The sequence below is a fragment of the Harpia harpyja genome, chromosome 1 (assembly GCF_026419915.1).
Source record: "Harpia harpyja isolate bHarHar1 chromosome 1, bHarHar1 primary haplotype, whole genome shotgun sequence".
Taxonomy (NCBI): Eukaryota; Metazoa; Chordata; class Aves; order Accipitriformes; family Accipitridae; genus Harpia; species Harpia harpyja.
The window spans coordinates 2153076-2176713 of record NC_068940.1 but is presented as its reverse complement, the minus strand read 5'-3'; the positions used below and the strand labels follow the sequence as shown (position 1 = coordinate 2176713).

The window sequence follows — 23638 nt, the reverse complement described above, 5'->3', positions numbered from 1 at the left end:
TATGTTTTAATGGAAGTACCTTAATGCTCCAGAAAGCCTTTGTTAACTCGTTTTTGGAAAAAACATATACTTTATTAAATTAATGTATGTCAATGCGTGGCTGAATTGATACAATTTGTTTGGGGGTTTTACCACAAAATACCATTTACTGGTAATATTTGTTACAAAAATGATACTGTACTGAAGACTAAATGTTCAACATGCCTTTTTAAAAGAAAGAGCAAAAGAAATACTCTTGAAGTGCCGATGGTGAAATCTGCTCAGTTTTAAGAGCAAGAGTAACAAAAAATATATGGTAATACCAAATACAAACACTGTAAAGATTTTTTCCATAAGACAGTACGAGATCTTCCAGATGATTTTGTAGAATTAAGCGCTTCTGAAGAAATTTCACTTCTAGTAATTAAAAATAAATGGCCAAAGCCCTTTTTTAATTTAATTTTGCCACATAACCCTCTTTCATTAGGGTCACTGAAGACAGGAATCCCACTGAAATAAGTGGAAATAAAGAGTAACAACCGTTTTAAAATTCATGTCGAGTTACACCGTAAGCAGTCATTTTAAACATGTTTTGCTCTAGATGCTTAGTTCAGAACCAATTTAAATTTTCTCTTCATATCCTACCAGCACCTTAAACACCCAATAGCTACTGCAATAGTTACTGCAAAATTAAGCTGTCCCTTTCTGCAAACAGTACTTTACAGAACATGATTCCGAATGCTAATTTGGAAATAACTTGGGGGAAAAAAATTCTGAAAGGTAAACCTGAACAAAGAATAAGCCATCCATTAAAAAAATTCATAACTATGAGATGACTACAGGTACGTGAAGCTGGCAGGTCATACCAAGTAAAGATTGTTCTATTACACTATTCACCAAGAAGCCTTATATATCCCATCTTCAATGGTTTTCACTATCTGAGAAAAATGGTAGTTCACCTTTAGCCAACTGTGTAGTCATTTATTTACACAAGAAAAATATGTTTACTATCTTTCCAAATAAATCATTTTATGCCAGTAAGACATTACTGTTTCACACAAAACAGTTAAAGGTAAAAAACATCCCAAACCCTCCAAAACAGCCATTTCTTCCCAACTATCTAATCTTTATTAAAAAATTTTAAGAAAAGTCCACAATATTTGTTATATTACTACTCTTATGCCACATAGTCAATCCTACATTTTCTTAGCACTTCATTTCAGGTTTAATTCTGTGGAAAGAAAATCTTAGTGCAGGCTACAAGCTCCAAAGCTGTGTGTGGGTTGGGAAAACAAAGAAACAGGGAGTATAAAGTTGAAGCTCTGAACACTCTCCTCAGGTAACTAAGCACAAAATTGAAGAATACTGTTTTAAAAACAAATTCCTTACTTATCTGTTTGTTTGTAATGAGGAATAGGAGGTGGAGGCCTGCTCTGCATTTCCTTATCTAGCACAGAAGTTAAGGTATTGCTTGGACAAATGGATTTCCCTCTACAGAAATAAAAGAAAGGTTATTTAATTCAATAGGAAATTACATTCATTAAGAAGTTAAGGCAAAAGAGTTACATTTGTAAGTAGCAGTTCTGGTGTCAGAGTTCATACTTGTATACTTACATCATTTATTCAAATATTTAATTTTCCAACCATGGAGACCAATAGCGTGCAAAGTCCATTTTCATTACCAAGAACAAGATATCCAGTATTCTAAATGTCTCTTGATCACTGTCTATAAAAGATGCAGAAGCAGCTTACTTGATTTGACTGTTGGTGCCCAGACCCTTTCCTTTCTGCATGTGAAGTGCCCAACTCCTTTCTACTACGAGGTACACAACACGATTAACTGCTAGAATACCAAAAATGCAATACTTGCATTCTAGGGCAACATATATCTTTCACAGAACAGATATAAGATCAAAAGCAACAGTTTAATAGCTTAACTCAGCATCATGTGAACACCGTTCACTGCATCTTCGTAGCATGTTATCTATTGTTTTGGAAACATGTTCTTAAACTCTGGCAGTAAGTCACGTTAAACTTGTTTATCACTCTGCACCCAAAGTAGCCCTGCTAAGCAGTACTCTCTCAGGAACACTGCAGCAACACTGCCTCTTCATTGTCAGCTAGCCTAGGTGAACAAGATCAGAAAAATAACATTATGCATTGGGGGTGGGAGGGGGGGAATAAAATAACACTGAAAAAAAATCAGCTCTTCCTACCCTCCACACTAGTTACAATCTATTATGTGATCACGACCACGCGACGAAGCATCCCACTTGTGCTTGTCCCATCTGCAATGCAAGGGCCACCCTGTTGCTGTGGCGCAGGGCAGCATTTTCTCCAATACAGGAGGACAGTGTACTTAAGCACGTATATTTATATGCTTTAAGCATATATTGGCTGGGAATCACACTCAACTTCAGTATGGCAGTCCATGCCCAAAGGCTGGACTGGCTGGAGAAAGAGGAATGATATAAGAAAGAAAACAAAGCCAAAACCAACCAAACAAAAGCCAGAAAAAAACCTGGAAGGATTGTTCCAAAAAGGCACCTAATAAAACAAACAAACAAACAAAAAATCTCCAAATAATTGCCAAGCACACTATACCTCTAATAGGCTGTGGAGATGTCTTAAAACTTCCTCTAAATTCATGAGCCACTTTCAAGGGTGGTCTTGCTTTATTTTAACTTCCAGTCACTGTTATGATTTAACTGCAAGACTGACAAAACCTTCCACTATCAACACCTTTTCCATTAACAGTTTCTTCTTCATCTTTTCTGGGGGTGAATAAGCTGAATAAATTAAAATTCCTAAACCTTGTCAAGGTCAAGGTCTTACCCGTCTTGCACTTTCCTCTAAACCCATGCTACTGACATTTTAAGACAGAACTACTTCTGGTACACTAAACTGCATTGCTTTCCTATTTCTATCTGAATGGTTTATATTGGATATTAGGAAAAATTTCTTCACCAGAACGGTTGTCAGGCACTGGAACAGGCTGCCCAGGGAAGTGGTTGAGTCACCATCCCTGGAGGTATTTAAAAGACGTGTAGGTGTGGTGCTTGGGGACATGGTTTAGTGGTGGACTTGGCAGTGTTAGTTTTACAGTTGGACTCGATGATCTTAAGGGCCTTTTCCAACCTAAATGATTCTATGATTCTATGTCAATCTCTAAATAATGTTTCCTTGTTTATTTTATTCATGAATTTTTAAATAAACTCCTGCCAGAGCAGAGTCCGCTAGAGCATGAGATTCTCTGTGTTTACTAATCACATTAAATTCCTACTTTCAAGTTCATCATCTTCCTTTCAAAATTACATTTTGAATAGCAAAAAATGCTGCAAAATGATGGCTTGTATATTGTTATGATTCCAGAAATTTGCATGTGTTAAGAGCTCCGTGCTTTCTCACATACTTGGTAATTCATATTTTTTCCCCACCTCCCTCAGAGCTCTAAGCAGTTGAAATCTCACATCACTACACAGATGAACACTAGTTCTCTTTCAGAGCTTAAAAAAAATTAAGTATTCATCTTATTTCCATCATATTTGTCTTACTTCCATTATGTCTTGTTTCCATCAGCTCTGAAAATATAATAGCCAATACCCGTGATATTGTGGCAACGCAGATTAAAAACTCCACAACATTCTCAAGGTAAGTCCACTAAAATACGAAATGATGATCCCTGACCCCATTTGAGTATTGTTTCGAACTGAGTACTGACGGTCTGTTCAAATGAACTGCAAAATCTTACAAACATAGGTCACCAATTCAAAAAGTGTCCCCATCTCCCCAACACAGAAAGTGTTCATTATTTGAAAAAAAAGTTACTTGCCACTGACCATTTTTTCAAGATTTATTATGTCTACATGTACATTCTAATAGCAAGTATATGACTATCCTATCAGTTGAGAACAGCTAGTTTTCCCCTCTTATACAGAACAGGTAAAAACTCCTCCTCTCCTTTAGCTCCAAGCCTGGCATATAAAGCCAAATGCTCCCATTATCATTTCAGTTAAGTCTCAACTGTAGAGCTCTACCTGAAAAGACTAAAAGAGGACAAAGGTAGATGGGAGAATATTTTGTTGTCTTCTTTCATTTTTATAAACTGTGGTGTGCAAAAACATGGAAACCCAATTGACTGGAGGTAAATAGGTGAAAAATAGAAAGGCTAGAAAGGCCTTCACCAAGTAAAGTAAGGTGTCTGTCTTTAGAATGTCAGGCTAAATCTTGCTTGTGTAGTAAAAAAAAGAAAATAAATGAGAGTTCTGGAATGTAGGAAAACAGAACACTTGGAAGAGTACATATGCACATATTTCTACAATTTGCTAAAAAAAAAAAAAAAAGTCTTACAAAAAAAGAGAATGTTTCCGCATTCCAAGAAAGTAAATATAGCAGCTCTGCTCTGAAGTGAAGTGTTCTCAGGATGTAGAGTGTTAACATATCAAACCTTTAAGAATGAGGAGGGACCAAAGCCTTGAGGACAGCTGAAGGAGATCCTGGAACCAAATTTGCTTTGGTCACATCAAGGCCTAGCCCTGGTTTTGCTTTGACAAGATTTAGTGTCCCTCAAAAAATAAAAACCCAGAAGAGATATACAGCAGACCATGCAGCCATGAAACCACAGAGGCTTTAGAGACAAAAATCTATCAACTCACACTCAAGCAAAATGTACAGCACTTCCTGTATACCTTGGTGACACACAGGACAATATTAGACTGACTCCAATCTCCCCAAAATTCTGTGAATATTTCTATCCACTGGTTAGAAAAAAAGAAAAGAGCCAAATACACAAACAAACCAAAACAGCCAGTCATATTCAGCTCATCCGGAAGAAAATCAAACAACTGAATTCAACTAAATAGGTGTACAATGGAAAAAAAAACCCTTGACTAACTAATTGCCAGAAGGAAGAAAGCAAGCAAACCCTCCCTTCCTGCTAATGTAAATCACAGTTATCTATTGTCGGTTGTAACAGAACTGTGGAGATGGAACCAAAAGGCTCTGCAAGTACTTTGGACATTTTGATATGAAAGTTGCCATTCTTCATTCTATTATCTTATTCTCAAAGTAAGGAAAAAAGACAACTGCCTGTCCCAAGTAACAAAGATGAGATGACAAATTTTTAGCAGCGCTCCAGGGAAAAACAAGGAGAACATAAATAACTACCTGCTGACTATAAGGCACTGGTAGTGCCAACAGGACGGCCTGTTGTATACAACTGAACTGTGGAAACCAGGACTCAAACTTATCTTCTCCTTAAAGACTGGAAGTTCAATTTTCATAACTCCACGATGGATCAGCATTGAACTGTTTTGGTACGAACTACTACAAAATTCTTTGCCCGTTGATCTGTCCAGAACTGATTCCATGTAGCCTTGCAATAATGATTCATCAGCTTTCAGACAGAGCAGGTTTTTGTAAGAAGTGTCTCCAAAAGCTGATACAGTTTGGGTGGAATAATGAAGCAAGTGGGTCTCAAACAATCTCCTGATTGTCTAGACTTCGTATATCCTATGTCAAGAGGCAACACATACTATTCTCAGGGCAAACAATGTCAAGATTGAAGGAAAAATAGTAAGAAAGAGATGTAGCTCTTTTCTGGAGCAGGACTGCTGTTAAAACCACCTCACCTGGTGACCTGTAGCATTATTTGTGCTTAAATTGCTCAAAAAACCTTAAGAGGTCAGAGGTGTTGAGATGCAGTCACTGGAAAAGGCCTTTGTGATTGCAAAGGGGGTGGGGAGAAAGTTAGCTTTTTCCTCATGGCAGAGGAGAAAATTCCTAGAGAGTGAAAGGTAAACTAAAAGTCCTTAAAGTGATTGAGTACCTTCAGCAAGTCATTGGAACTTCTGTCAAATTGGAAGTGAAGTTATTCCAGATACCAGCAAGGCTGGAGAGACAGTTAACTTAAGTAAAATGAACTTGCACCTGGAGATCAAGTACTGAAATGTGCCCAGAAAAACTTAAAGAAGCCAAAGAATAATTCTGTTTCCTCAGAACACATAATTTCCTTTCAACCCTGCTACTGGGATGTACAGTTTTCGCCTTCTGTGATCCAGCTGCCACAATCTGATAAGGGGATTCCATGGAGTTACAGGGGGTTTAATTTCTTTAGGTCTTTGTTCCTGCTGGTCCTGCGTAGCCTGCAGCTAGATAACCACTCCTGAACTGTCTCCAGACTGACTTCATTGAAAGGAAAAAAAAATCCTGGGTGAAGAAGAATAATGGAGAACATGTCAATGAGACTGTGGCAGGATGTGGTTTTCTCAGTGAGAACAATGGGCAGGGACCCTGTCACCTTCCTGAAAAGTCCCCTTGTTTGTGAGGAGAGACTGACCCTATTGTTCTTCCTGGAAGGAACAGGAAAAGGCTGGGTCTTACAGGGATGACTGTTCTCAAAAACACTTCCAGGGTGTCTAAAGTCCATAGAAGTTGCTTAAACACTGGTCACTACATAACAAGCAGCAGACACCCCTTCAGGCTCTGGCATCCAGAGTTATTCCTAAGAAGAGGAAATTCATATGAGTAAAAGATTTCAGGAAACCACTGACAGGTACAGTGAAGCGCATGTGTCAACTTGGAGAGGAAAGCCTTCCCCTTTTCACCATACCAGTCTCGACACTACCTTTGAACCTGGTTCAGAAGAAATCTGGTATTGCAACTGCTCAAAAGATGATGACTGCAAAGATGACCAACAGGGAAGCACAGAGAAGGGCACTTGCAAGGACTCACTCAGGGTCTTATACTTCAAATGACACCAGAACTGTCGTTCAGGTCAACCTTGACAGTCAATACTGGGAATGCTCTCTGTGTGGTTAGACATTGGCAGCGCTGTACTTCAGTGATTCTAATGCAGCCAATATGACCAGCTCTTACTGATGTGGTGCAACGATGATGGGGCAGCGGCTGAGGGCAAAGCAGATGTGTGGTGTTTGCTCCTAGATATCCGGAAGAGGAAGAAGTCCGGTTGGAGGAAGCTTTCTTAGCATCAAGGAGACTTTCTCACTCCTCTGACCAACCTGTACGGCGATGTTACCATTTCAGTGACACAACAGGGGAGCGTGAAGAGGAAGAATGAATGGTCTTTTTGCCTAGCTTCATTTTGAATTATCTCTACTCAGAGGAGCCCATAATAGAAATCCATGGGGAATGCTGAGAACAGGATGAAACAAAATGAATCTAACCATTTGGACTTTCTGGTGACTACTAGCACCTGGACTTGAAGAAGCCGTTGTGAAATACTCAAAAATATCATCCTGAAACTTGAGCTATCACTTGTCTGAGGCTTCAATGTTTTTTTTATGTCTTTAAGAAGTGGCAGATAAAAAAAATGAAAAGAAGCTTTGGATAAATCCACTGAAATAGGAAACATCGCTACACGGCTGAAGAACATTCCTAGTAGACCACTCCATGTCTGTAAGAGTGGCAGGGGTGAAATAGCAGCATGTGCGTTCTGCACTGTATGCTGTTCCCTGAACACCACAAGGGAAGGAACAGGCGTGCAATCTCTCCTAAAAATCACAGAGGAAGGCCTCCCATTGTCAAGTTGCAGGATACATCTTTGTTTCTAAAGCACGGTCATTTGTCCCGCTTCTTTCTCTGACACTTTATCCTCTTCACTAATTTCTCATCCCCCCCATCTATTCCTTTTTCTTAAATAAGCTTTTTCAAATACGATCTCTTTTCTCACCTTCTTTTAATAGAAACAAAGAGAGTATCTTAAATTATTTCACAGAAACAGAAAGGGGTATCGAAGTGGTGTTCCATCTCCCTTAGAAGAAATCAAGATTGCAGCTAAGCTACCAACCCATGAGCAGGCTCAGGAACAGCTCATCGCACTTTAGTAGCACAGAAGGTAACAGGGTTTTTTATAAATACAGTCAATATCTACAGTTAAAAACAACTGGTTGTCAGAGAACCACGATTTGACATTGCTAAACTAAATATGCTGCTCAGTGAGCAGCAGTATCAAGGAAGCCCTGATACCTGATTTGGGAAGCCTTCCCATACTATGTCTCCAGTACAATCACCTTGCTTTTCCCCCAGCTATATTGCCTTCATTTCCTTCTCTAATATGAACTGCCTTCTGTGGGTCTTCTCCAAATATTTCCAGTTTTGCTTAGAAATCTCTTCAATTTGCAGTAATTCCAGATCCCTCTTTGTCCATTAAATAAAGAGGGAGTATGCTCTGTGGCAGGTTCAGATAGATTGAGAACAAGTAAGTTCCAATAACCAGATTTTTTCAAAGGTGCCAATTTAGGTATGACTTTTCAATCTGGCAATTAGTTTTCATAAAATTTTATGACATTTATTATCTTTGATACCTCTAACAAATTTAGCTGATGGCAAAAAGACAAAAAAAGTTACTGCTAAGATGAACAGAAAACAGCCTTGCAAAGCCTTTACTTAGCTTTTTTGTTTCTAATTGGGTTTTCTTCTCTGAAGATTTACTTGACTAGTGGAAATGGAAGCCTATGAAATTATCAAATTAAAAACTGCTTTAAAAAAAATTTCTGCCAGAAGTTACTGCATGTTGCAAACTGGACTATAAATAAACTCATTCGAATAAGTGATAAAAACATCCAATTATTTAAACTATAGTTAATAGATTTGAAAACAATAATGACTTACGTACTTCACTGCAGTGATAACAACATTACGCTTTGGTTCGTTGTCATAGCTCACACTTTCAATGCCATAAACCTGAGCTAATTCATGGATGATTCTGCGATGATCTCTGTTCATTGGTGGGTAACAATGGCTCTTCTTTGTATGCTTGCCCTGAATTCAAGAGAAAAGGTTAAAAAAAAGAAAAAAAAAAAGTAAAGTTCTCCTTCGGGGGGGGGGGGCAGGGGAAGGAGAAAAAAAAAAAAAAAAGACAGACAGTGCTTCTACCTCTAAAATTTTGGTGCTATGACAAAGTTAGTACCACAAATTGCTAATACCTCAGTATTGACAGAAAACTCATCTAAAAATGCCCATTTATTTCTCAAAAATTAAATTATGTGTTCTCTATTGTTTCCATCACCTCAAAGTATACACACACATATCTTTTAAGTTTGAAATACAAATCCTGAACATATCCATTCTACTTACACCCCAAAGAAGCATTTTAATATTTTCACCATTTTAATATGCCAATTTTGAATCAGATCTAATTTTATTTTTCAGACTGGCTTTGCAATGCACATATTGCAGACAGCTACGAAGGTGTCAGATTTATGTATCACTTCCCTCTACCAAGGAAGCTATTTATCTGCAAAATCTCCCATGTAATGGCACCAATAGACTTTTTATTAAATGAAAACAAAATTGTAGTTTTAATTTCAGTTAACAAAGACTGATAATGCTTGATTCGACACTGATTGCTATATAAACAGTAAAAGAACAAATGAAAATAGGGCCCTATGAGCCCGGTCCTAATAGGTTGGGTGACTTTGTAACAGCAAAGGCAGATAAGCATGAGACACTCAGTGCTTCAGTCTGCTCCAGGGACTCAAGACACTGCTTCAGCTTTTCCCTTGGTTGTCACCAACAAAGTCTTCTAGGTCTTTGGGTCTACAGACAGGGTTCAAGGGAAAGACAAGCTACCAGTAGTAGAGTAAGTTTGAGTCAGGGATTTCTAGGGAAATCCCAAACTATACAAGTTCCTGGGACTGCAGGCAGTACATTTAAGGGCGCTGAGAGACCAGGATGATGTCCCAACTCTCCATCATCTCTGAAAAATTGTAGAGAATGGGGTAGGAACCCAATGACTAGAGAAAGGTAACTGCTGCAACTACGTTAAAAAAACACCAAAAAACCCCCCCCAAAAACCCAAACAAAAAAAACCAACCCAAGATGACAGGTTGATCAGCTACACTTCAAAGTATGGGGAAGAAATCATAAAGCAAGTCCTTTTGGAAGCAATTTTTAGGTACATAAAGGAGAAGGGCCCTGGGAGTAGTCAATGTGGATTTACAAATGGTCAGGCACCTAAATTAATGTAAAGACCACCACATGTAATAGAGAAGATACACATTGTAGCTATCTTGTAAACAGAGGGTTAGTATCTGTTTCCTATTAGATTGTAAAATAGCTAAGTTACAAATAGTAACTGGACCAAAAACTGTGGTCAATCATTTCCATAAGTCTTCAGAGTAATCACATGCTGTCAGGATATAATCTTTACTTAGCAATAAACAGTAATAAACCTCCCACCTATTAGACTACTTCCAGCATATAGACAAGCATGTGAATGAAGAAGACTCTACAGATCCTGTACCTATTTATGATAACTAGTAATGCTTGCTTTAAAAAAAGTGGTGATGGTTCCATGCTCGGAAAAACATCAGAATTCCTGTCCGTATGCAGACAGAGCTGGATGCTATAAATGTTTCCTGTCTTGTCTGCTTACATATATCAATAATGACAACTCTGCTATGCTAGATGAGTACATACTGACGAGTCTAGGGGAACAGATGTTCATGAAGCAAGCAAAGTCATATAATGATAACAGCTGAACCATATTAATGCTAAAACTTTTAAGTATCAAAATCCTTTTTATTACTCATTTATTCAGTTAAGCTGAAGCTGGTATCTCCAAAGGCACAGTGCAAAAAAAAAAAAGTCAAAGTGAAACGTGTAGGGATAAGTAACAGTAATCAGTATGAAAGACAGTACTGACGCAGGCAAAGATACCTGAACGCTTGATAGACTAGCATGCAAAATACTTTTAACACAAGTAAGTAAAGCTCTACATCTAGAAACAAAGAAAATAAGCCACATCTTTAGTCAGAAAGGATTTAGGAGTCATGATAAACAACTGAACACAGACTCAAGTGTAAGGAGGACTTGGGGATCATGGCAGAACAATTAAAAACAGTCTCCTTGCATAATGCCATGTCAAACATATTAATCCAATCTTTGGCTACATAAAAAGGGGAAGTTTACTTGGTCAGGTTGGACACAGGCCTGAATGAGCAACACTGATAACACCTACCAGGTATGGAGACATGCCCAAGACAACGTAAATACCTGTGGGTTGCAAGATGAAACATGACTCTTACAAGGGAGAAAATAAAGCCTCTGAGACTTCCAGAAATAAAAAGAAAAGGTATGCAAGAAGAACTGAGTAGAAGAGCAGGTTAACTTTACAGCGCAAGGGACATGTTCCCTTTTACACCATACACGCGACCATTTTGAAGGAAAAGAAAATCAGAGCATGGCCTCCACGCGTGCTGTCACTCCTATCTTTGAGGTGAGCAACGAGGACACGTGGAGCTACAGGCTGGTCAGCCTCACCTCGATCCCTGGGAAGGTGATGCAGCAGCTCATCCTGGAACCCACTTCCAGGCACACAAAGGACAAGAAAGTCATCGGGAGCAGTCAGCACGGCTTCACCAAGGGGAGGTCATGCTTGACCCACCTGGTTAACTCACATGATTAAATGGCAGGCCTGGTAGATGAGGGGAGAGCAGTGGCTGGTGTCTACCCAGCCTTCAATAAGGCCTCTGGCACTGTCTCCCGTAAGAGCCTCGTGGCCCCTCAAGCTGTTGCCGTCGGGGCTGGGTGAGCAGACGGTGAGGTGGATCGAAAACTGGCTGAATGGCCGGGCCCCGAGGGTGGTGATGAGCGGCGCAGAGTCTGGTTGGAGGCCGGTAACTAGCAGCGTACCCTGGGGGGAGAGGAGAGGGACCGCACACTCGGTCCAGTCCTGTTCAACACCGTCACTAATGATCTGCACGGTGGGGCAGAGCGTACCCTCAGCGAGTCTGCTGACGACACAAAGTTGGGCTGGCTGATGGGCCAGAGGGACGTGCTGCCACCCAGCGCGAGCTTGACGAGGTGGAGAAACGGGCTGACAGAAACCTCGGGAAGTTCGGCAAGGAGAAGCGTGAAGTCCCGCACCTGGTGAGGAACAACCCCGCACACCAGTATATGCTGGGGGCCGCCCAGCTGGAAAGCAGCTTGGCAGAAAAGGACGTGGGGGTCCCAGCAGACAACAGGTTGAACACGAGCCAGCGATGTGCCCTTGCAGCAGAGGAGGCAACCGGTATCCTGGGCTGCATTAGGCAAAGTATTGCCAAGTGGGCCAAAGGAGGTGACCCTTCCCCTCTACCCAGCACTGGTGAGGCCACCCCTGGAGTACTGTGTCCAGTTCTGGGCTCCTCTGTACCACAGAGACATGGACATACTGGAGAGAGTCCATTGAAGGGCCAGGAAGATGATTAAGGCACTGGAGCATCTCACATATGAGGAAAGTCTGAGAGAGCTGGGACTGTTTAGCCTGGAGAAGAGAAGGCTCAGGGGTGATGTTATCAATGTCTATAAATACCTGCAGGGAGGGTGCAGAGAGGATGGAGCCAGGCTCTTTTCAGTGGTGCCCAGTGACAGGACCAGAGGCCATGGGCACAAACTGAAACATGGGAGGTTCCTTCTGAACATCAGGAAACACTTTTTTTACTGTGAGGGTGGCCGAGCACTGGGACAGGTTGTCCTGGGAGATTGTGGCCTCTCCATCCTTGGAGATATTCAGAAGCCATCTGGACATGGCCCTGGGCAACTGGCTCTAGATGGCCCTGCTTGAGCAGGGGGCTTGTACAAGATGACCTCCAGAGGTCCCTTCCAATCTCAAACATTCTGCAATTCTGTGAAAAAACTACAACCTCATGCAGCAGGGCACAAGTCAATCCACTGTTACCAAATGGGCTCACGTGCAGAAGCACAGGAAGTTTGTAAAGCGATGTGAATAATGCAGATCTAGAATGGGCGTCTAAACAGAAAACTGGTGATCAGGAATCTAAGCGTTTCAAGAAGGAACCTGACAGCCTTATGAAAGTTAATATGTAACTAAATAGAGAATTTTTAGGGACAGAACATTGAGATTGTCATGGAACTCCTCAGGTAACTGTTGGGTTTGCCTACTGAAGACTTCATGAAAGAAGAATGCTTTCTTATCTGCATTTGCATTACAATTTACAGATACCAAGCTTCAAGGCTTGTATCACTTGCCTTTGGTGGTCAGAAAGAAATCTCTTCCCCTCTGAAATATAATTTGACTTCTGGGGACTTCTTGTACCCTATGGAATAGCAATTCCCAACAGCCTGAGGGGCAGGATGGTGCAGAACTGATCCCCGAGATACTGAATTGTCATGTTGGCCTAACTGATTCATCCTGATCATGATAAAAGCTTAAGTAACCACTGGGTAATTCTCCCTTTTGGTCAGACAGGGAAAAGATTGTCACATCTGGTTTGTTTTAATTTTTTCGTTCTCTTCTGCAATGTAGATGCTCTTTAACAGACACCACTTGTCTGCTTTGTAGGATCATTATTTAGCAAACAGTTGGTTACCGCTGAGAAGTAAAACAATGGAGATGCTCTTGAGCTCTCTGGTTCTTTTGTTCTGTCATATTTGATGTCACTGATTCATTGTATATTGCAAATTCAAGACCTGTGGTTGCCCCCTTTTTTTTTTAATATTTATTACATATCTTGGTTTGATATTAGTATAGGCATATACATTGGTATATGCAGTTATCATATATATAAAAATATTTATGTATGTACACACTTGTGTACATATATGTGTACAATAAAGGTGGTATATAAAGGTATATATATATTGAATCTTAAAAAAAGCCTGGCTGCCACCAACTACCATGTCTCCTAAAAATTTTGTTCTATTTATAATTAAATTGTGCACTCTATTGGAGCCCAAACACATCTAGTGTCAGCTCATAACTATTAGTATTAATAAAGCTTAGTAACAAACTCCCCCCAAACTAAATAAAACTGTTTTTTATAGTAAGTCATACAGAAATACTGACCTTATTCACAGCTTCCACGAGCATTCTCATTTCCTTCTCAATGTCACTTACAAATTTTAAATCCTTCCTGCAAGAACAGCATTCTAGGTAAATGAGGCAAGAGAGTGTACAAAGATACAATATCTTCATCTTTCGTAACATTATTTTCAACAAGAACAAAATTAAAGTACTCAATTGACTGATGCAAAAGCAGGAGTGAGAGCACATTTTGATTTATATATTACACTATTTACATTAAAAATAATGTTAGAATGTCATAAATATTACAATCGTGAATCATTTTCCCTTCAACCCTTGGAATCCAGAATAAAATTCTATGATACAACTCTACTGTCTGACAATACAATTCTACATTTCTAAATGGATAATGTAGATTTTAAAGTTGCCATTTCAGTGTTTTTAAATTACTTGTCATCAAGGCAATTAACTTAATTAGAATACATGATTAGAAACAAAAATGGGGATTGGGTAAAGAGTGGTGTCCTTTCCAAGACAGAAAAAGTGCACTGACTTCGGTCTTCAACTCGTCTAGTGTAACAAATTAATACGAACAAAAGAAGCAGCATAAGGCTACTTGCAAGCAAACAAAATGTTCTTGATGAGAGATATTAAGGGGTTTTGGGGTTTTGTTTTGTTTTTGTTTTGTTTTTTTTTTTACTTTGCTTAATCACAGTAGGTCAAGTCTTTTACATAAGGCTGAGCTTTGCACTCTGTTCTTAAATAAACAGGTAAACTAGCTCCAAAAGTAAGGTTGTTATTTGTTAGGGCACCATCCGCATGAGGAAAAAAGTTACCTGAAAATTTCATATCTGAAAGCTGCTTAGTAGAAAATAACCTTATTTCTTCAAAAATAGGCACCATTCCATACCAACACACCACCACTTTGTGAATGATGTCAGAATTTCATCAGTCAAGAAGCACCTACCAAAGCAGGCACTACCATCTTTGGTAGACGCCCTACCAAAGTTCTGGATGCTGAAGTGAATGCATCATCAAAAGACCAAGTGGTCTCAAGCAAACATGCAAAATGGCAACATTGAGTAGCTCGGCTACCAACATCACTTCATCACTGGTACGATGAAAAACCTTCAAGATTTTGTAACAGCAGAAGGACATTGCATGTAGTTATTAGAACTCCTGGATCTTCAGTGGAGAAAAGTATTACGTTGAGAGAATTGCAAAAAGGACCTAGACTTGCAGAGTTAAAAAGAAAAGGGCCTCCAGACGCCTGGGCTATGAAATACAGAGTCAGCCCATGCAGCATGAGGCTTTGGAAAGAATATTATAGCAATAATCTCAGGTTCAAAAAAAAAAAAAAAAAAAGCCACAACACCCCCCCCCCCCCAAAACCTCAACAACAAAAAGCCCCCAAAAACCTCAACAACAACAAACCCAAACAAAACCACTGATCCCTTCAGGATGAGCTTAACTCCAGAGTCAGAAAGCAAATACTACATGGAATGCCAGCCATAAACACCCAAATTTCAAGGTGAAGTGATCACAGGAAGTAAGAAAAAAATGGGAAAAAAATGGAACCAACAATCCAATGAGAGGGTCCACAAGCACCTGATGTGTAATATTTTAAAAACTACTGAGGAACCAGCTCACAGACTGGGGGATATGTTCAAAAAACGAACCCTTCAGCAGCCTATAAAAACAGAGTTACCAACTGGAAGTCACCAGTGAAATCAACCAGGTGGGAGTTCTTTCAGAAATACTTAGAATGTCTCTCAGCTTCAAGAAATCCCAAGATAGTCAAGACTGAAGTACTCAAATAGGAAGACAAAACAGAAGGCATACTACGTTGGGGACAGGGCTGGGAGTGTGGTGGTGGCAGCATAAATCAACTGATTAAAAGAATGTTATTTCCCCGTAGGAAAAGGTGAGATGGATTGGAGTAGGTGAACAGTACAGAAACTAACTTCATGGGCAACACCTAACATTCCTAGTTCCAATAACTCACTAACAAGTAGAAGCAGGACCTTACTACCTTTCGCTTGTAACATACTACACAATGGCAGAGTTGTGACTAACCAGATGCGTGTTCAAAGGTGAGGCAAGTATTTTATGTGCACTTTGTATCTCCAGAACAACTTCATGGAAGAACAACCCTGAGCCACCTGATGATCTAAGTAAGCCTCAACCTACAGACTGTTCAGACAGGAACAACAAAGGGCAGGACAATGCAGATGGTGGGAGGGACAGAACAATTGCTTTTTCTTTGAAATCATCAAGAAGATTCTAAGGGAGCATAATTTGGGTTGAGGAATCTTGAAGGAAATGGTGGATTTCGGTATTCCTTAATCTGAAAGTTTCCTTTGAAAGAGCTACTCTCAACAAACACCTGGATTGCCCTAGAGAGTTCTGGATGCATCAGTGAACAGCTAAGGCAATCCAACAAGAAGATGCATCTTCTGTATCTAGATGTTCAGAGTGAAGAATAGTACGTCAGGCTGTTTACTCCTCTGCCAATAAGGCTCACAAAGCACAAGTAAGATTTTCTTTACAGTATCAAACTTCCCTTTGAGATCACCACATGAAACAGTAAAGAAAAAATAAAAGTCTCTTTTCAACAGCGTGCAGTCTTTCCTTTCCAAATTTGGGAGCAAATCTCATTAGGCTACCATGACACGAGATGCGGAGTGTCAGGTCAACATGCAAGGAAGTACACTCTTTATTCCTAGCTATACAGAAGCATGAACCCACACTACGGGGCCAAAAGACGCCTGCAGTTACCAAGAAAACATTGGCAAGCTCAACTGTTAGCGAAGGTCTTGAAAGGCCAAGGGTAACAGAAACTATCCATTAAGATGAGGAAGAAACTGAAGCCTGATGTAAATAACTTCACAAGAAGATGAAAAAACAAATCCTGTGGGTTCAGTAGTCTTCTCTGTATGATCCTGATCTGATACCTGGGTGAGTAGGGACAGTGAGAACTGGCTGCTGCTTATTTCTCACCTGTACTTGCCTCTGGTTCCCATCTTGCAGTTTTAGGTTGCTTGTTTTGGTGCCTCATCAGCTTGCTCATATCCTGTTTGGGGAATTTCATCTGTGGTCATCCTGAGCTGGAATTCACTGGTGTATTTACAAATTAACCAATGTACAATTCATACTGCCTTATCAAAAGCAAATGGAGTGTCTCCATTTCCCAGGATATTGTTGAGTACCTATTACCTGACTGAAGTATTTTCTAAAGTATTTTTAAATCTTTTGGGTTATTCATCTGAGCTCTTACAATAAAAGTTTTCCAAGTTTTGCCAAGTGTGTTGTTTTGGTTTTATTATAAAAGGAATATTGTTATTACTTACTAGCACAGAAATAATGATTTGCACATTATTCTTTCAATTATTTATGACTAGTTATGGCCAAACAACCAGCTAACTGCTGTTGTGAGCTCCTATGTTCTGACCTGCAATAGATACTTAATGAAAAATAATGTGCAGTGAGGAAATGAAGTGGTTCTTAGAATAAACACATCTGAACTGACAGTGGGTATACTGAAATTCTGCAGTGTGGGACTTAAAAGTCTCTTTTTCTGTGCAGTGTCTATAAATGGTATACATTAGGCTTCTCCTCACCTCCTCGCACTGCATGTAAGAAGGCGCAGGCCTACTGCCATTTCAGTTCCTCTCAGCCACACTACTTCATAAGAATGTTCCTCATTGCTTGGTTTTTCACTGTAATTCTTGCTGTATTTTTTGGCTTTCCACAGATTTTGCTGCCTTTGCCAAAAATCTCCTTATTCTTGCAACACTTGCCAGTGTAAGATTTTGCCTCTGAGTGACTGACATTCCAGGCTTGCAGTCTGCCAGTCACGTGCTTGAGAAGCTGCCCTCACTGCCCCTTCCTTCAGGCTTCAGTTCTTGTTAAGAAGGCTACAAAGGTCTCCTATCCCTAAACCTTACACTGCTCCTGTTTCCAGATCACACACCTTCATTGTCTACAGCAGCATGCGGAGGGTTAACTCTTGGGAAGACTGGCTAAGACGATGCCTACGAAGGACCCATCTCCCTTTGAGTCTCTCTAGACTTAACCATTTGATCCAAGATTTCCCTGGTCCACACAACTGCTGTGGGGTCTCGCACAGGCAGTGACAAAGTAAGAGAATTCTCTTCTGTGTAGCTCCATATGGCCAGATATTCCAGATGTCCTCCTCTCCTTCTCCAGTAGTCTTAATTCATCAAATAGCAGCCTTAGCACCATCCTTGTCAAACTGGGCACTGATACTTGTGCCAGTCTACCCTCCAACTTCATGTCAGCAGGCCAACCTGAGCATTTGCTTGCTCTCTGTGTCTATTTCTGTAGCCTCTTAAGAAGGTCAATGCTGAAGCGTCCATCCAGTGGATCTGTACCCCCTGATCTGTGCTCAGTTGTGCTGGTACAGTCATCTCCATGCTAGATGATGGATTCCCCTTGGCAGCAGGACATCTCCTCATGCACAGCTATATGGTGTAGAGACTTGACTTCTCATTCCTTGTCAGATTCTGACAAACACATCAGCAAGATCAGCATGCAGCAGCATTACCATGCTATTCCTGGTGCTCGCTCCTGTCTCCTGTCATTCTCCTACAAAGGAGACATTATCTTGGCATGCTTCCACTTACTCATCTTCTTCCTGTTACCAGGAGTTGTATTGCATCTTGGAGCTTTAGAGTTCTGTAATTAAAGATTACAGCTCAAAATCAGGAGTTTTCTCACAGCTTTCTCAAGTTTTCTCATTTGTAGATGTGCATTTTTTTCAGCACTTGACAATGCATCAGCTTCATAGATCAATGGAGTATCACAGCATTCTACTCATGGTTTTGGCAGCTGCCGCCTTCTTGAGGCAGTGACCCTGAATGCATAGGAAGGTGGCTGTTGTATTCTCATCATTCTGAGATCCCATACATAGATGTGTAACTTATGCTCTGCAGAAAACCACAAGCCCTGAACTCTTGTATTACTGAAGTGACCTGCTCAAGCAAGAATAAATGCATCTGTCAAAACTTAAAAAGAATGCTGAGCTACCTGAAAAAAATGCTGTAACAGATACACTTTGTAGAACCTGCCATTATGAGGGAAACCCAGATCTTTTGCAAGACTGCTGAGATAAAAGATCATCAAGAGCAGTCAAGGAAGTAAGTTCATAAAGCCATAGCTTTACAAATTGCAGATTGCTGCTCATGTAAAGAGAGATATATTAATACAGGGAGAAACTAATTTATCTTGAAGACTAGATAAATAAAATCCAGTAATTCAATGTGCAAAGTCATTGACTTGAGGACTAACCAAAACTTTTGCTTTAAGTTGTGAATCAGTAAGAATAGCCTGGGTGTATTAGTTTATTGTGAGTTAACAATATAAAGTGGCTACAAAGGAAATCTAAGTAAAGTCACAGAATGACTGAGAAGAGATATTTTCATAGAGAACTGTGGAAGCATTAAGGCTACTTTTCAAGGTATCTGTTAGACCATCTGGAATACAGTGCATGATTCTGGTCAGTTCTGTTCATGAAAGATGAACACTGCACTATGGGTAGAGAATGGCTGACAAGAAGGTGAGATTGGATTGTACTCTAAAAAAAAAGAGAAGGGATTACACACACGACAAGATATTCAACACAGCAAGAAAGTGAAAATGTCTGCTTTGTTTTCTGAAAGAGATAGAGCAAAACATATTCTATATACACTTAGAGAATAGTTCTTATAAAATACCACTTTTAAGTAGAAATACTAATAAAACAGTACCTACACAATGAAAAGATTCAGCTCTTGCCTTGCAGTAGGCTAATCCATTGGAAATAAAGCAAGAGGTGATTTACTCTTAAATTCTGTGTGGCTATTTAAGCAAAATTTTCACTTGTCTCAACACACCAGCAAATTAAATAAGGGATTGTCGTGGTTTAACCCCAGCCAGCAACTAAGCACCATGCAGCCGCTTGCTCACTCCCCCTTCCTCCCAGTGGGATGGGGAGGAGAATTGAAAAAAAAAAAAGTAAAACTCTCGGGCTGAGATAAGAACAGTTTAATAAGTAAAGTAAAATAAAATATAACAACAACAGCAATAATACTACTACTAATGAAAAGGAATATAATAAAATAAAGAGAGAGAGAGAGGAAATAAAACCCAAGAAAAGACAAGTGATGTACAATGCAATTGCTCACCACCCCCTGACCAATGCCCAAGCAGCGACAGGCCCCTCCCAGCCAACTCCCCCCAGTTTATATACTGAGCATGACATTCTATGGCACGGAATATCCCTTTAGCTAGTTTGGGTCAGCTGTCCTGGCCAGGCTCCCTCTCAGCTTTTTGTGCACCTGCTTGCTGGCAGAGCATGGGAAACTGAACAATCCTTAACTTCAGAAAAGCACTACTTAGCAACAACTAAAACATCAGCGTGTTATCAACACTGTTCTCACACTAAATCCAAAACATATTACCAGCTACTGAGAAGAAAATTGACTCTATCCCAGCCGAAACAAGGACAAGGATTTTCAAGTAGAAAACATCCTCACACAAATATGAAATTTATGTATCATAGGACAGAGAAGCAAGAGAAAAACAAATTCAGCTGTTCTAAAAACTCAGAGCTGGTAAAAACTACTGTCTACATGCCCACAAACACACACACCCAAGAGTAAAAAATTCTTAGATGATGCTTATCATTCAAGCACCTTTTTAAAAAAGTGTCTGATCCCTCCCTGTCATTACAGATTGCATAGTATTTATCAGTGTGATGCTTTTGATATTACCTTGATTTTTCTATTGCTTCATTTTCAGATGTTTCTGTCTAGCAGCCCTCTTCGCAGTCAGCACTGGCATAGGCTTAGCTCTACGTCAACCAAGTGTTTTGTTAACTCCATTTCTTTATTTTTAAAATAAAGGCAGTAAGGCAAAAGAATAAATGAGACTGGTGGAGGGAAATAATGCCAGGCTATGAGAGCATATTTCATTACTTAGCCATCACTTTTGACTTTGTCTTGAAAAGTTTACAAGGAGCACTGAGGTGGGGGTTGGTTGTGTACGAAAGCAGTGGAGACGTTAGAAGTACAGGTACTGATTCATAGTGAGAAGAATGGTGGAGAATGATGTTCCCATTTTAAATCTGGTCCTGTTACAGAACAAAGCAACATATTGGGCACTTTTATTTTTCAGGTTCTTGTTTTGGAGATCCTGAGAAGTGCACATCACCTCCTTTGCCTCAATTATCACCTATTGCCAAGGCTGGAGAGAAGAGTAAACACGGGCATTTTTACACGAGTAAATGTAACTATCCTGCATTTCCCATCTTGCTCTCAACACTGTTTTGCTTATGACGCCTGTCGTCATTAGAACACATACCTCGCATCTTCTTTTAAAAGGTCACTGTACTTCGGTCCAGAAGAACGGATGTTAAAAGGATCCGAATTATCATCTATTTCAAGAGCCTCAGCAAGACGCCTAAATTTGAGGGTAGGAGGGAAGAAACAAAACATAACAAAAACACAACCAAACAAAAATAAACACACAAATCCCCCCAGCCTCCCAAACATGTTGTCATTGAAGAGTAAAGACACAGGTTACTAATACAGATGAACAGCTTGCAAAAGATACAGTCTGTGCGTTTGAAACTACTCATTTAGGACTTGTCACTAGAATATTCTAGTAAGATCTCAGATCACTCAATACAGATCTCCACATTTATCAGTTCTCTGGGTCATGCAGGACAGGATTTTCTTCCACATAGCATTAACTTTCTGAACCTGGACTTCTGAAAAAAAGCAAGTTCATTGCTCACCTGTTCCTCTGAAGAGCTAAGCATTCTTCATCACATTGCAACCTGAATTATGAAAGAAAAATACAATTAGAATCACTGCTGCTACTCATACTTTTCAAACTGTAGCTTTGTTGGTATCATATCATTACCACAGCCTAAAGAAGTAAGAAGAGTGTGTGAGAATAGTTTATTGTATTAGATCAGATAATACAGCTAAAACCAAACAGCAATCAAAGACCTTTGAGCACACAAGCCCTTCTCCAGGTCTTGAACAGAAGCAGCAATTACCAAAGCCATACAGAAGCTGAGAAAAACAGCTTCTGAATTAGGTTTTATTGTATTGGTAAATTAGATAATTTGAGAAAAAAAATGCAGTTGATATCAGCATTGAGGCGATGCTAGGAAGGATGGGAAATTAGCAGAGGAATATGTGACAAGGTCACTTACTCATATGCATCAGAAAAAATTATCAGTCAGGAAAAACAGGGAAGTTAGCTATGCGTATGGAGGATTATGATACACTACAAAAATCAGTATTTCAACTGAGCCCCTAACTTCTAGTGTCAGTAGAGTTACGAGTTTCAGTTTTCTGTCTCATCTTTGAAAGGTATTTTGTAATTTATTTTAAGGGATTAAAATGTCAGAGAAGGATCAAAAGTTCTCCAGAATTTCAGTGGCAGTTACAAACTTCTGCCCCTTAGACTGCATAAGTGAATTGATTCTGTTGCTAATAGTTCCTTGATTTCAAACAAATAATTTCTACAGGGGAAACTGGTTCATTCAGTGACATGTATTATGTTTGGAGACACACAGCTATAGGATCTAGAACTTCTGGTGGATTTCTTGAAGGAGGCGGAAAAAAGCTAACATACTTCCACTCTAAGATCAACATGGTACTGTTTAGTCATTTGCTTGAAGAACCATTTTATCCTCCTCTAAAAAAGGAATGTAGCCAATTTAGAGAAGCTACTCTAGGACGGACCAAATTTGTCACCAGAAACCCCCAAATCCTAGCAAGGAAACCAAACTAGAGTATAAAATGTCTACAGACAGGACCACAGAGAGAAACAAAGAAAGGAAATCTCTGCACAGTTTGCATAAAATATTCTGCTATTGTAAATGAATGAAGCAGATTTGTAAGTTACTCTGAAAATACTGGAGTTTGACAATAAACTAGAAATTTAAGAATAAATACTTTATGTGCCACCACCTCTTTTCCTCCCCTGCCCTGGTATTTGGTAGATGAAAAGAGTGGGGAAGGGAGAATACATCCTATGACTGTCCTTGAATAAAGGCTACCTGCCACAGTTCAGATATCATATTAGGAAAGATCTGCACAAAGAAAAGTCATCTGTGGGAATTTCAGCTGTTCAAGGAAAGGGCAGTATAATTCTGCCCACAGCGGCAGTGACTACGACACAATTTATATTACACATTGCAAAGGCTGGGACACCAACAGAGACAATGGTGTCTTATTTGCTCTCCTGGCCAGTATACAGCTGTTATGACAGACTTGCAGCTTCAGTAGCTGAAAAAGTCATCCCCCCTTCTTCTACCACCCCACATCCTCCCCCTCGAGTTCTAGCACTGCCAAATGGTTGCTTTCTTTAAACAGTGACTCCTGTTTTGGAGAAGCTGAAGTTGGCTTCATGTTGTTGGGTATATTCATATCTGGCTGGCATTGTGATACAAATAGGAACAAAGTAGTTGAGGCTCAATCTGGGTAAAACAGAGATTATTCTAAAGTAATTCTAGAGACAAAAATTAATGCTTATATTGTACATTTTTGAGTATTCAATTAATTGAAACAAACAGGGTAGGCTAAAAAAAAGACTCAATTACTGCTTCCTATTTGTGTCTTTCTTATACCATGCTTATACATTACTAATACCATGCTTATACATTACTAATATCTTGCTCTTTAAAGTTGCGTGCAGGACTCAGTACAGGTCTCTTTCACCTTGTTCCCCCCCACGCCACTTTCTTCTGAAGTATGACACTGGCGCAACTAGAATGAAGCTGGAGACTGGGATGAGCAGGTGCTCCCATGCATCGTTTCTGGTGTTAGTTCATCTTGCCCATACACTCAGAGTTAAAATTATTTCAGTGTAGAA

The 23638-nt window shown here is 39.8% G+C and overlaps 1 protein-coding gene across 5 annotated transcripts in view; it reads right to left on the bottom strand.

The window, feature by feature from the left end:
- Positions 1-23638, bottom strand: part of NFX1 (nuclear transcription factor, X-box binding 1) — a 72272-nt gene that overhangs the window by 4131 nt on the left and 44503 nt on the right. Inside the window, exons 19-23 of one of the 5 annotated variants that reach the window (XR_008236588.1) lie at positions 21546-21587; positions 21110-21208; positions 13790-13856; positions 8611-8760; positions 1369-1470 (exon numbers count right to left, since the gene is read on the bottom strand). Coding sequence is in view for 1 of the 5 variants with exons in the window: in XM_052796323.1 (XP_052652283.1) it covers positions 1369-1470; positions 8615-8760; positions 13790-13856; positions 21110-21208; positions 21546-21587 (456 nt within the window). In the remaining 4 variants the exon portion in view is untranslated. Of the gene's footprint in view, positions 1-1368; positions 1471-8610; positions 8761-13789; positions 13873-21109; positions 21209-21545; positions 21588-23638 lie in introns of those variants that run through there. The other 4 variants (XM_052796323.1, XR_008236596.1, XR_008236592.1 and 1 more) reach the window with 4 other exon arrangements.